The sequence below is a fragment of the Pipistrellus hanaki genome (genome assembly GCF_964339955.1).
Source record: "Pipistrellus hanaki genome assembly, chromosome: 11".
NCBI classification, from domain to species: Eukaryota; Metazoa; Chordata; class Mammalia; order Chiroptera; family Vespertilionidae; genus Pipistrellus; species Pipistrellus hanaki.
Window position 1 is genome coordinate 13,656,554 of NC_140513.1, and position 11,537 is coordinate 13,668,090.

The 11,537-nt window shown below is 48.9% G+C and overlaps 1 protein-coding gene across 4 annotated transcripts in view; it reads left to right on the forward strand.

The window, feature by feature from the left end:
• The window catches only part of GSN (gelsolin), a 51,915-nt gene extending 43,533 nt beyond the window's left edge, over positions 1–8,382 (forward strand). For all 4 annotated transcript variants that reach the window (XM_084897920.1, XM_084897919.1, XM_084897921.1 and 1 more), the window contains 8 exons: positions 1,433–1,566; positions 2,727–2,817; positions 4,629–4,799; positions 5,391–5,565; positions 6,783–6,907; positions 7,152–7,229; positions 7,450–7,510; positions 8,011–8,382. In XM_084897920.1, coding sequence (XP_084754046.1) covers positions 1,433–1,566; positions 2,727–2,817; positions 4,629–4,799; positions 5,391–5,565; positions 6,783–6,907; positions 7,152–7,229; positions 7,450–7,510; positions 8,011–8,180 — 1,005 coding nt within the window. In that variant the 3' untranslated portion in view covers positions 8,181–8,382. The remainder of the gene's footprint in view (positions 1–1,432; positions 1,567–2,726; positions 2,818–4,628; positions 4,800–5,390; positions 5,566–6,782; positions 6,908–7,151; positions 7,230–7,449; positions 7,511–8,010) is intronic.
• Positions 8,383–11,537: the final 3,155 nt, after the last annotated feature.

The following is an 11,537-nucleotide window of genomic DNA, read 5'->3' on the forward strand; positions in this document are numbered from 1 at the left end:
GGGGCACTGGGTTGGCTCTCAGAATGAATATGGGTTTGCTGCCAGAGAGCAGCAGTGGGTCTTACAGGAGGCTGGAAGCTGTCCCAGAGCCTGGTGCTGAGGACATCCTCAAGGAGGGTGTGGACTTACCCCTGCCACGCGTGGGTGCTAGTGAGAAAAGCAGAAAGGTGACAGGCTCCGTTCTGTGCTTTCAGAACTGTGTGAAAATGGGTTAGAGCAGGAAAATGAAGGTAGAGGCCCCACGACGAGATTGTTATGGTAGTTTAAGGAAGAGAAGACGACCTTGAGACCAGGAAGACAGTGAAGATGGCGAAGAGTGGGCTGGAGTTTAGAGATGTTTGTGAGATAGAATCTGCTTATAGAAAACATGGATTCCATTCCACATGAAAAAAAAAATAGCAGAAAGGTTAATTTTTATTATCATTTGTATCATTGGTATCATTCATTCATTCATTCCTTGAGTGGAAGGAGAGGATGCAGTGAAAATGTTCAGGGTAGGGTAGTATGGAAAGAGCCCTGGCCACCTGGCTGTGTGACGTTGGATGAGTAACTTAACCTCTTTGAGCTTCACTTTTTTTTTTTTTTTTTTACCTTTAAAATTAGGTTTAATCCCACTCCATCACCTTCAAGAATTTTGAAGGTCCTGAGATTCTAGGCTTCTGTTTCCTAGGACTTACAGGACTCAGAGTCTGTGCAGCACCACCAGGTGGCACTGCAGGGCCTCATGGCCACCAGGAAAAACCCTGTCACCAGAGCTCTGAAAAGAGATCTGCCAGCAGGGATCATTCTGAGGTCACCTAGTGATGGCCCTGCCTCTGGAGGCCATCTGTAGCGCCCAGACAATTCAATAATGATACCGATAATGGCAAAATCAGTAATAACAACAGTAATAATTCTAATAATAAAGTAGCTGCCGCACTGCAGAGCTAGCACCCTGTGCCAGGCTCTGTGCTAGACTTTCATGAATAAACTCACTTGATCATCACAACAACCTTTCCATTTTTCAGATGAGGAAACTGAGGCTCATAGAGTTTAAGCAAATTGTTCTAGATCACACAACCTCTAAGGGGGTGGAAGCTGGTCTGGATCTGGGTCGTATGTTGATTTGTGGCCTCAGCTCTCACTGTGCTATGCTCACTAAAAGCCAGCTGCCAGTGCCTGTGCTGATCCCTCTGAGGAGAAAGTCTGGGGTTGTGTGTGTGTGTGTGTGTGTGTCTGTGTGTGTGTGTGTGTGTGTAGGGGGGTGGGGAAGCAGGTATTCAGAGGAGGGTTTGAATCCAAGTGCCCCTGTGATTTGGGTAAATTATTTAGCTTCATTCTGAGCCTAGGTGGAGTCACCTATCAAAAGCTTATCCCAGGGGGAGTCCCTGTGGTGGGACTGAACTGGGGAGTGGGGTGCCGCACCATGTTGAGTCCAGCTTTGCTCTGGCAGATCTGGAGAATTGAAGGCTCCAACAAAGTGCCCGTGAACCCCTCTACGTATGGGCAGTTCTACGGTGGGGACAGCTACATCATCCTGTACAACTACCGCCACGGTGGCCGCCAGGGCCAGATCATCTATAACTGGTGAGGTACTGGGGCCACGTGCTGTGGGTGGAATGTGGGAGCCCTGAGGGCAGGGGGCAAACGGGGCTGAAGGGTGTGTCTAATTGTAAGTGGGCCTGAGATGGGACAGCACTCTGCTGGGAATGGCTCTCACGCAAAGAGCATCACCACTTGTCATTTCTTGGAAGGACTTTTAAAGCTGTTCTTATAAAAAACATTCCATGGCCATTGTAAGAGATGTAGTGAATAGGGATTGAATAGGAAGAAACAAACCTGCAGAGAATCTCCCCACATTTCACTCTAAGTACTGTGCACACAGGTGCTTATCCTTCCATCTGTTTTCTAATGAAAAATCATTTTTAATTAAAAAAAAAAAATAGGTAACACATTTTTGTAATTCAGAAAATCAAAACAGAATTAAAAACTATGTATTTAGAAATCTTGTTCCCAGTCCTGTTCTCCAACTTCACCCCTTCATGGGTCACCACTTTTATTCGTTTTTAAAAATATATATTTCATTGATTTTTTTTTTTTTTTTTTTTTTTTTTTTTTACAGAGAGAGAGGGATAGAGAGTTAGAAACATTGATGAGAGAGAAACATTGATCAGCTGCCCCCTGCACACTCCCCACTGGGGATGTGCTCGCAACCAAGGTACATGCCCTTGACCGGAATCCAACCTGGGACCCTTCAGTCCCGCAGGCCAATGCTCTACCTACTGAGCCAAACCAGTTAGGGCTTTATTAGTTTTTTGTATAGCCTTCCAGTAATCCTTCATGCAAACACAAGCAAATATGACCCTATATTTCTAGTTCTCTCCCTTCTTTACACAAAAGATAGTATACTTTATACATTGTCCTACACTTTGCTTTTCTCACTTATACTTCCTGGAGACCAATCTATGTCAGAGAGTTTCCTTGCTCTTTTTGATAGCTGCATAGTATTCCAGGGTGTGGCTGAACTGTAGTTTAACATATTTCCAGCTGATGAATACTTGGATTATTGCAGTATTTTGCTATTATGAACATTGTGTGGTTGTTGTTTAGAGAACCCCTTGCCCTCCCTGGTATCAGTTTGATTGCCTGTAATCTGGTAACTTGTGGGTTTATCATGCTCAGGTCCAAGGAGAGACTCAGGTCTCTGTGTGAACCCAGTACAAAGTATCACTTCCTCCCTCTTCCAGGCAAGGTGCCCAGTCCACCCAGGATGAGGTCGCTGCGTCTGCGATCCTGACTGCACAGTTGGATGAGGAGCTGGGAGGTACCCCTGTCCAGGTGAGCCAAGTCCTGCGCCTCTCTGGGCCACATTCTGGTCCTTGTCTATCTGTTCACTCATCTGTCTGTTTATCCATCCATCCATCCATCCATCCATCCATCCATCCATCCAATAAACATTTAGGAGGACTCCCATGTGCCTGGCACTGCATCTGTAGCCATGAACACACAGACCTGCGCCTGCCCTGATGGGTTTCTAGTCTAGGGGACAGAAAGACGTTGACCAGACATGCACACACCCGGGTGCATAATCACACACTGGAGATCAAATCACAAGCTATTACATGCAGTGAGTGAAAACCCTAAGATGCTGTAGGAGAAAAACGGAGAGCAGCCTGGCAGAGCAGCTCAGAGCATGGGCTTGGTGGCAGCCTGCTTAGGACTGAATCCTGTCTTCACCTGTGGGCAACCATGGGCAAGTCTCTGAGCCTCTTTATATTTTGTTCTCAAATTGTGGATAATAACAGCACCTATCTGGTAGGAGTGTTATGCAGATGAAGACATAGTATTTGTAAAGCATCTAGAGCCATGCCTGGCCCGTAGTAGGCCCCTTATACATGCATGTTAAGTGTAAGGATATAGATCCCAGCTAGGATGTAATCCGATTAGAGAAGGACCCCCTATCCTCACGAAGGGACTTGCACTTGGGGCCTAACGAATGGGTAAGAGCTGGCCAGGTAAAGTGTGAAGGCAAGCACATTCCAGGCAGAGGGAGGAGTTACTGCAAAGGCCCTGAGCTGGGAGAGCAGGGGGACATTGGGTATTAGAATGATAGGAGTCTGGAGAGATGCTCAGAGAACACAGAAGCCGTGGTGAGGATGTTGACCTTGATCCTGAGAGCAAGGGGATATTGTTGAGGGATAAATCTGATGTGAGGTGATTTGGGGGTCTGAAAGGTTGTACTGGCTCCAGTGCGGGGCCCTGGAGGGCAGCAGAGCCAGGTTGGGAAGATAATGGGGAAGGAGTGGGTGGGACTCTAGGTTTAGATCCAAGGTCGGTGCCCTGAACTTTGTGACAGTGGTGGTCTCTGGATGCTGGACATTCTTGGACTCATTTTACGAGGAAGAACCTGAGAGGTTGAGGCACATGCCCAGAATGTCACCATTGGTGCGGTGCTGGGATCTGAGCTCTAACCCAGCAGTGGGGGTCATACTGGGGAGTGAGCACAGTACTCCCACCACACACATGAGATTTCCTCCTAGATTTAGCTCGAGGGGCCTCCACTGGGATCTGAGTGGGCACATGGGCAGGAGCAGACGTGATGTATCTCGGCCTATACCTGCAGCCTGCATCTGGGGCGCACTGACTGTGCGGGAGGGGGCTGCAGATCTGGAAGGTTTGCTTCTCACCACCACTGGCTTTTGTGCCTGGAGCTGATGTCACTGTCCTGAAAGCAACTCCACAAACAATCCCTGTGCTTCCATTTAAGGGAACATTTGCAAACATGGGCTCTCTTGCTTCTTGGCCTAGACTCGGGGTCAGGTCAGCAAAGGAGATCCTCTTGGGATGGGAGAGTGACTGAGGCAGTGCCCGAGGGACCTCAACTCATAATGGTGTCTCCAGTTTTCCCAGAATTCCCTTTGCTCTGCACAGCCCTGTGTGCTGTAGGGCCAGCTCCACACCACACACACACACTAGCGTGATGTAGGGCCAGCTCCACACCACACACACACACTAGCGTGATGTAGGGCCAGCTCCATACCACACACACACACAAGCGTTTGGGAGGTTGGCCCAGGCCATGCTATCCAGGGAGGGAGGAAAGATGAATACCCTCACTTTTCTGACTTGCTCTCTTGTCTTCCTGCCAGAGCCGTGTGGTCCAAGGCAAGGAGCCTGCCCACCTCATGAGCCTGTTTGGCGGGAAGCCCATGATCATCTACAAGGGTGGCACCTCCCGCGAGGGTGGGCAGTCGGCCCCCGCCAGTACTCGCCTCTTCCAAGTCCGGGCCAGCAGCTCTGGAGCCACCCGAGCTGTTGAGGTAACTAACACCCAGACCCTGGACCCCAGAACGGTGTGGCCTCCTAGAAACCTCCAAGGCTTGATGGGCGGACCTCTGGATACAGGATTGGGTGAGGGGTTAAGAAGCCACTTTTTGTACCTGGCAGCAGGATTGTATGTCTTAGACTTCTCCTTGTTCAAGGAAGCCCAGGGCCCCTTGCACATCTCCCACAACAGGGAGCTCACTACTTGCAGGGAGTTCAGCTTTGCCATCTGGGCACTTTCCGATGACTTTTCAGTTGGCTGCTGTCCCTTTCAGGATGGAAGGTGCACACCCAAACATAATCCTACAGAATGGTCTAAGCAGCCTGAAAGAGAATAGGACTGCCACTTCCTTTATTCTGGGCCCCCAACCTCTGTTAATGCATCCCAGAATTCTAGAAGCACCACAGCTAGCCATAGGGCATTAATGACTCCTGGAAGTGTCCAACTTCTGTGACCTCTGCTGGAATGGGCTGTGCTCATCGAACCCCCATCTGAGGTGGTCCTGCTGCAGGGTCTCCTGGGCAGTGAGAAAGGGGGCTGAGGGCATGTGGTCTGGTTTCCTATTCATCAAACACTCTCCTCCCAGATAATGCCTAAGGCCAGTGCACTGAACTCCAATGATGCCTTCGTCCTGAAAACTCCCTCGGCCGCCTACCTGTGGGTGGGGACAGGAGCCAGCGAAGCAGAGAAGACCGGGGCCCAGGAGCTGCTCAGGGTGCTGCAGGCCCAACCTGTGCAGGTGGCAGAAGGCAGCGAGCCAGGTAGGAAGGACCAAGGGGCAGAGGAGCCTGCTGCTCTCTGTGGGCTATCGGTGTTATGTTACCCTACCTTCCTTCTCTTTGGGGGCTCTATATCCTCACCCTTTCTCACTGCCTGTCTCCTAATGTGTGATAAGTAAGAGCACATTGGATGCAAATGAGGGCTGTGGTGTGAGAGAGAGGCCTCCAGGAGTTAGAAAAAGGAGAGCTCGGTGTGGGCTGGGGCAGTCAGGGAAGGCTGCTGGAGGAGGTGGCCATTTGCTAGGAAGCCTTGAAAGACGATAGGTAGGGGCAGCGGTCTCTTCTAACATTTAGACTCTGTGCACCAAAGTGCCATGGGCACCCCTCTGTTTCCAGAACACAAGCCAGGAGCATCTCCTTGCTCTTCTTTTAATCCCATTCCCTCCTGCTTGGTGCTGCATAGACCCGGGAAAGAGCAGCGTGTCTGGTGGAACCTTCTGAGAGGGTGGACATGCTCTTTATCTGCCAGGTCCAATTCGGTAGCCATCAGTCACGTGTAGCTAATGAGCAGTTGAAATGTCACTGGTGGGAATTAGCATGAAGAACTGAATTTTTTTTTAAAAATATATTTTATTGATTTTTCACAGAGAGGAAGAGAGAGGGATAGAGAGTTAGAAACATCGATGAGAGAGAATCATCGATCAGCTGCCCCTTGCACACCCCCTACTGGGGATGCGCCCGCAACCAAGGTACATGCCCTTGACCGGAATCGAACCCGGGACCTTTCAGTCCGCAGGCCGACGCTCTATCCACTGAGCCAAACCAGTCCCGGCAGGAACTGAATTTTTCATTATGTTTCATTTGAATGAATTTAAAATTTAAACAGTCACATAGTGGAACGACTATGGGGATGGGAGTTTGGGAAGATCTGCATCCTGGCTCCCCTCGAGTACTGGCTGTGTGATGTCGAGTGTGTTGCTGAATCTCTCTGAGCCCCAATCAGCTCGTTTGCTGAGTGGGAATAATTGTCCTCATCCTGCCCTGCTGTCATGCATCTACTGCCAAGTCTGTTCCTCCGGGCTCCGTTTCATCACCTCTGAATCTCTCAGGCCCCGTCCCTCCTGGGCCCCTGAGATTTTAAGACGGAGGGTGGGGACTGAGAGCCCTGGCTGCTCTAGGGTAGGGCTTGTTCCAGACTGATGAGAAGTGCCAGGGAGGCAGTGGTGTCAAGTGGCGTTTTGTGTGGCCTCCCCTCACAGACAGCTTCTGGGAGGCCCTGGGTGGGAAGGCCACCTACCGCACGTCCCCACGGCTGAAGGACAAGAAGATGGACGCCCACCCTCCTCGCCTCTTTGCCTGCTCCAACAAGATCGGACGTTTTGTGGTGAGTGCCTGCGTGTCCTAGGGCGTGGGAATGTGGGGGAGGGGGGAAGGGGCATGTTTCAGGGAGCATGGCCCAGGGCAGCAGGGGCAGGGAGAGGCAGATCTGCTGGCACAGCACGGAGGAGGGAGCCCCCTGCTGGCCAGAGCCGGCCCTGCAGCTCCCTCCTCTGTGCTGTGGGAAGCCTTCCCAGGGAAGGAAGGGGGCTGGCTGGGCGCTTTGTTTCACCTCTTCCGTTCCTTCCCAGATCGAAGAGGTCCCTGGCGAGCTCATGCAGGAAGACCTGGCCACTGATGACGTCATGCTCCTGGACACCTGGGACCAGGTGGGTGAAGGACACAAGGCAAAGGCTCTCAGGGCCCGAGGGAGTGGGAGGACCCAGTGCCAGGTGTTGCTGGAAAAGTGCATTTCAAATTCTAGTTGTCTGTCTGTGTGCTCTGCCAGCCGAGGGTTTGTCCAGACCTGCTCCTGGAACCTCCCCCCTCGTCCGGCAGTGAGTTTGGCCAGCACCCTCATGCACTTTTTATTTCCTATCTCACCTCCAGGTCTTTGTCTGGGTTGGAAAGGATTCTCAAGAAGAGGAGAAGACGGAAGCCTTGAACTCTGGTGAGGACCCATGTCTGCCTCTGGGTCGTTTCACGTGGTGGGGTGGGAGCAGCTTTCTTAGAGTCTGGGAGTTCATGACAGTGGGGTGGGGACTTCCTCATCCATGGTCAGGCCCACGGGAGCCCTGCCTGGGGTGGAGAGAGAACAGCTCAGCGCCTTCAGAAAGCCTCCCTCAGGTTACACCAGGGAAAGGGAGGAGCAGAGAGCAGCTGCCCGAGTTCCCAGAATGCCCAAGGACTGATCTTACTGGGGTTTCTGTGATGGAAATGATCCAGGCAGGAGATTAAGCTGTAACCTCGTTCCCTCCTGGGTTCCTGGGCGGGGTGGTGAGAGTCCTGTGAGTATCATTGCATTAAAGACAGTGGTGTCCAGCACAGAGATTGGGCATGAGGGATAGTAGGACCAAAAACTATCTAAGGTACCTCCTGCTCTGAACCCTCTCCCTGGCGAGGGAGCCACTGAGCATTCCTGGTTTCCTCCTCCTGTGTGTGTGTCTGCAGCTAAGCGGTACATTGAGACGGACCCAGCGAATCGCGACAGGCGGACCCCCATCACCATGGTCAAGCAAGGCTTCGAGCCCCCCTCCTTCGTGGGCTGGTTCCTTGGCTGGGATGATGACTACTGGACCACAGACCCCTTGGACAGGGCCCTCGCGGAGCTGGCTGCCTGAGGAAGGGCAGGCCCCACCCCCGTCACTGGTCAGTGCCTTCTAGAACTGTCCATCCCTCCTAGCAGGGCCATCCTGATGTGCGTGTGTTTTTTTACAGTAGCCAAAAACAGCCCTGCAAACATTCAGGGTCCTATCAACATTGTCTAAAAAAAAAAATCAGTGCTTTTGGGAATTGAATTCAATAAAAGCTTTTTTGAAGTGAGTTTGCCGGCTGTGGCTCATTGTGTCCTGGTGATTACTCTGAGGGTGCCCAGGGAGGGGCCTCGCAGGTGCCTGGGTACAAGGGCAGCAGCTGCATTCACTCTGGCTGTTAATCCTGGTCCTTCGAGAAGCAGGCTCCAAGGTAAAATGAAACGCGCACAGGCTGTGCTAGGGGGACTGTGTGTGGAGGGACGTGGAGGGAACTGGGGAAGGCCTGAGGACGAGAGCAGACCCAGATGCAAGTCCAGTCCCAGGTGAAGGAGAGGGAGGGAAGCTTGGTTGGAAGCATCGTACGTGCTGGGCAGTCCAGGAAGGTTTAGCCGAGCTTCTGAAGTCCAAAGTCGAAGTCCCAAAAAAAAATAATGTTTTTAATGGTACGTTCCCTCTTTGTTGTTATTTTTTGTGTGGTAAACTATACATCACATAATATATATCACTGTGACCACTTGTAAGTGTACAATTCAGTGGCATTAAATACAATGTTGTGTAGTCATCCCAAACATCTATATATATAAAAGGCTAATATGCTAAGTGTCTCTCCTACCATCCAACTGGTCACTATGACATGCGCTGACCACCAGGGGGCAGACACTCAAAGCAGGAACTGCCGAGCTGCAGTGACTTGGCAGCGGTGGTTCTCGGGTGATGCACCCTGGAACCAGAGAAGAGGGAGCCCCATTCCTTGTGGGGCCACACAATTCTACCTTTGACCATGGGTTATGTTGTTGCTGGGACACTGTCGGCCGGATTCTGGTTTACTGGACATTTGCATTTGTGTTCCACACCCTGTACAACAGCAACTTTGCAGGACCTCTCAGGGCATGTTGGAGAGGCAGTTTTGGCCCGATCCTGCAGGCAGGGCTGAGGGACCCAACCTGCTGGAGGGACACCACTCACTCCACAGATGCCTTTTGAGCCACAGTGTCATCCCAGGTGCAGCCAGCCAGGAAGGGACTGAGGGAGGTTGGCTCCAGGGCGAGTCTGGCCATCTGTCTCTCCCAGTCCTACCCCACTGGCCACCTTCTAATTAATTTCCTTTCAATGTGCACAAATTTGTGCACAGGGCCTCTAGTTTGTCATAATTCCCAACATCAAATCTGTGTCCATTAAACAGTAATTTCTTATTCCCCCATTCCCTGCCCTGTTCCCCTAGCCTATTTAACCTTTATTCTTTATGCCTCTATGAATTTACCATTCTAGGTACAGTAACTCATATAGCTGTAATCATCCAGTATTTGTCTTGTGTGTCTGGCTTATTTCACTGATTCAAACATTTTGTAGCATATGTAAAAATGCCATTCCTTTTTGTGACTATATAGGTAGGCCCCTCCTTCCAAAAGATCACGTTAGGCCTCCTCCCTTTTGCGTAAGACCAGAACTAGTATGGTAACAGCTTTTATGTAAAAAATCTTAGGATTTCCTTTGGTTAGCTAAACCGGTACTAAAGTAGGTCTTTCACAAAAGCAAAGTGGTGCAACTTGCACTTTTGTAAAGCGGAGGATACTCTTTGTTTGATGCCATTTTGGCTTATGAAAGGTTTCATAGGAACACCCTCATTTCGAACAGCAGGGTACACCACATTTTATTTCTCTATCGCTGGACATACGGGTCCTTTCCACTTTTGGCTATTTGAATAATGCTGCTGTGAACATTGGTGTACAAATCTTTTTTGATTCAGAGTTGTTGTTAAGACTAGGATGGAGAAAGGGGATAAGAAGATGATAGGTTGACAGTTATTTTGTTGGAGACTTTTTTGGGGGCCAGATGTTGAAAATAATTACTAATAGTAATGGTTCCTTTCAGTCCTGGGACATCTAGTAATTTTCAAAGGGTTTAATTTCCAGCCTGTTTCTCTCCCCACTTTACCTCCCTAAATTTTTAAGGGAAGATTCCTAGCTAGCCTCCATTGTGGTGACTAACTTTCTCGAGTTTCCTAAAATCTCAGTTTTCTTAGTAGTTTCAATTTCCTTTCTTAACGAATTCTTTTGGCATTAGGGTAGATTGAAAAGGGCTTTATCCTATTAGCACATGTGAATCCTTTTTAGAGGTACCGTAAACACAATGAACCTGATTTGGGAGCCGGGATTCCCAGAGCTGGTTCTTTAACATCTCCCATTAGGGGACAGCAAGAGGGAAATGATCGACCTGATCTGAGCCCAGAGCTGCTGCAATTTAAAAAGATATTAGAGATTATCCAGTTCAGGGATTCTTAAATCTTCTTACTGGCAGAGTGATGGGGTCAGCACAAATTTGTATGAAATTTCGAAGTTGTATGCAAATTTGTGCTTTATAGCTTCCAACACATTCTCAAAAGATCTGAGGACCCGAACAGGTAAGAGTCCAATTTCTTATTTTAACAGGTGAGGCAAATGAGGTCACCTTACAAGTTCCCTGATGTAGTGGGAAAGTACTGAAGAACCATGGTTTTAAACTAGGCTCTGTAAAATTCTCTGAGATGCTTCAGTGGTTTTATGATTATTTGATTCAAATTCCATTTTTAAAGTGATAATAAATAGCACAGTGCTCTTGAAACAAAATGGAGGAATTAAGGAAATGTAGAGCCTGATTTAAGGCTGTAATTTCCTTTTATAACTTCAATTATTATTATTTTTTTGGATTTTCATTTGTAACTTTATTATTTTTTTTAATTTATTAATTAAGGTATTACATGTGTCCTTATCTCCCCTTTACCCCCCAACTCCCCCATTCATACCCTTAACCCCTGTTGTATTTTTGTTTTTAAAACAGCCTCATTGATTGACATTAAGTAAATGTTATAAATGTGAATTTAAGATTTATCCTGATAAGACACTTTAACTCTTTTACCAGTGTACAGTTTTCTTTGGGAAAAAAAGAGAGGATGGAGTTTCTGCCAAAAAGTTTGAAAACCACTGGTTCACTATTTACTAGCTGAGCAATCTTGGGAAGACCCAGTGTTGTGAAGATCACAGAAATAATGTAGTTTAATGGGCCACATAAGCTTAAAGGTCCATGGAACCTGGATATCCTCCAGCTCAGGCTAGTGTTGTAACATGTCATGGTTATAACCTACTACTCTCACTTGGACTGAACTTTGGCCTACCTCTGATGGCCCAAAATGAAAGTTCAAATTTAAGGCCTGTTTGGGTTGAAGTGCAGTTTCACTAATCACATGAA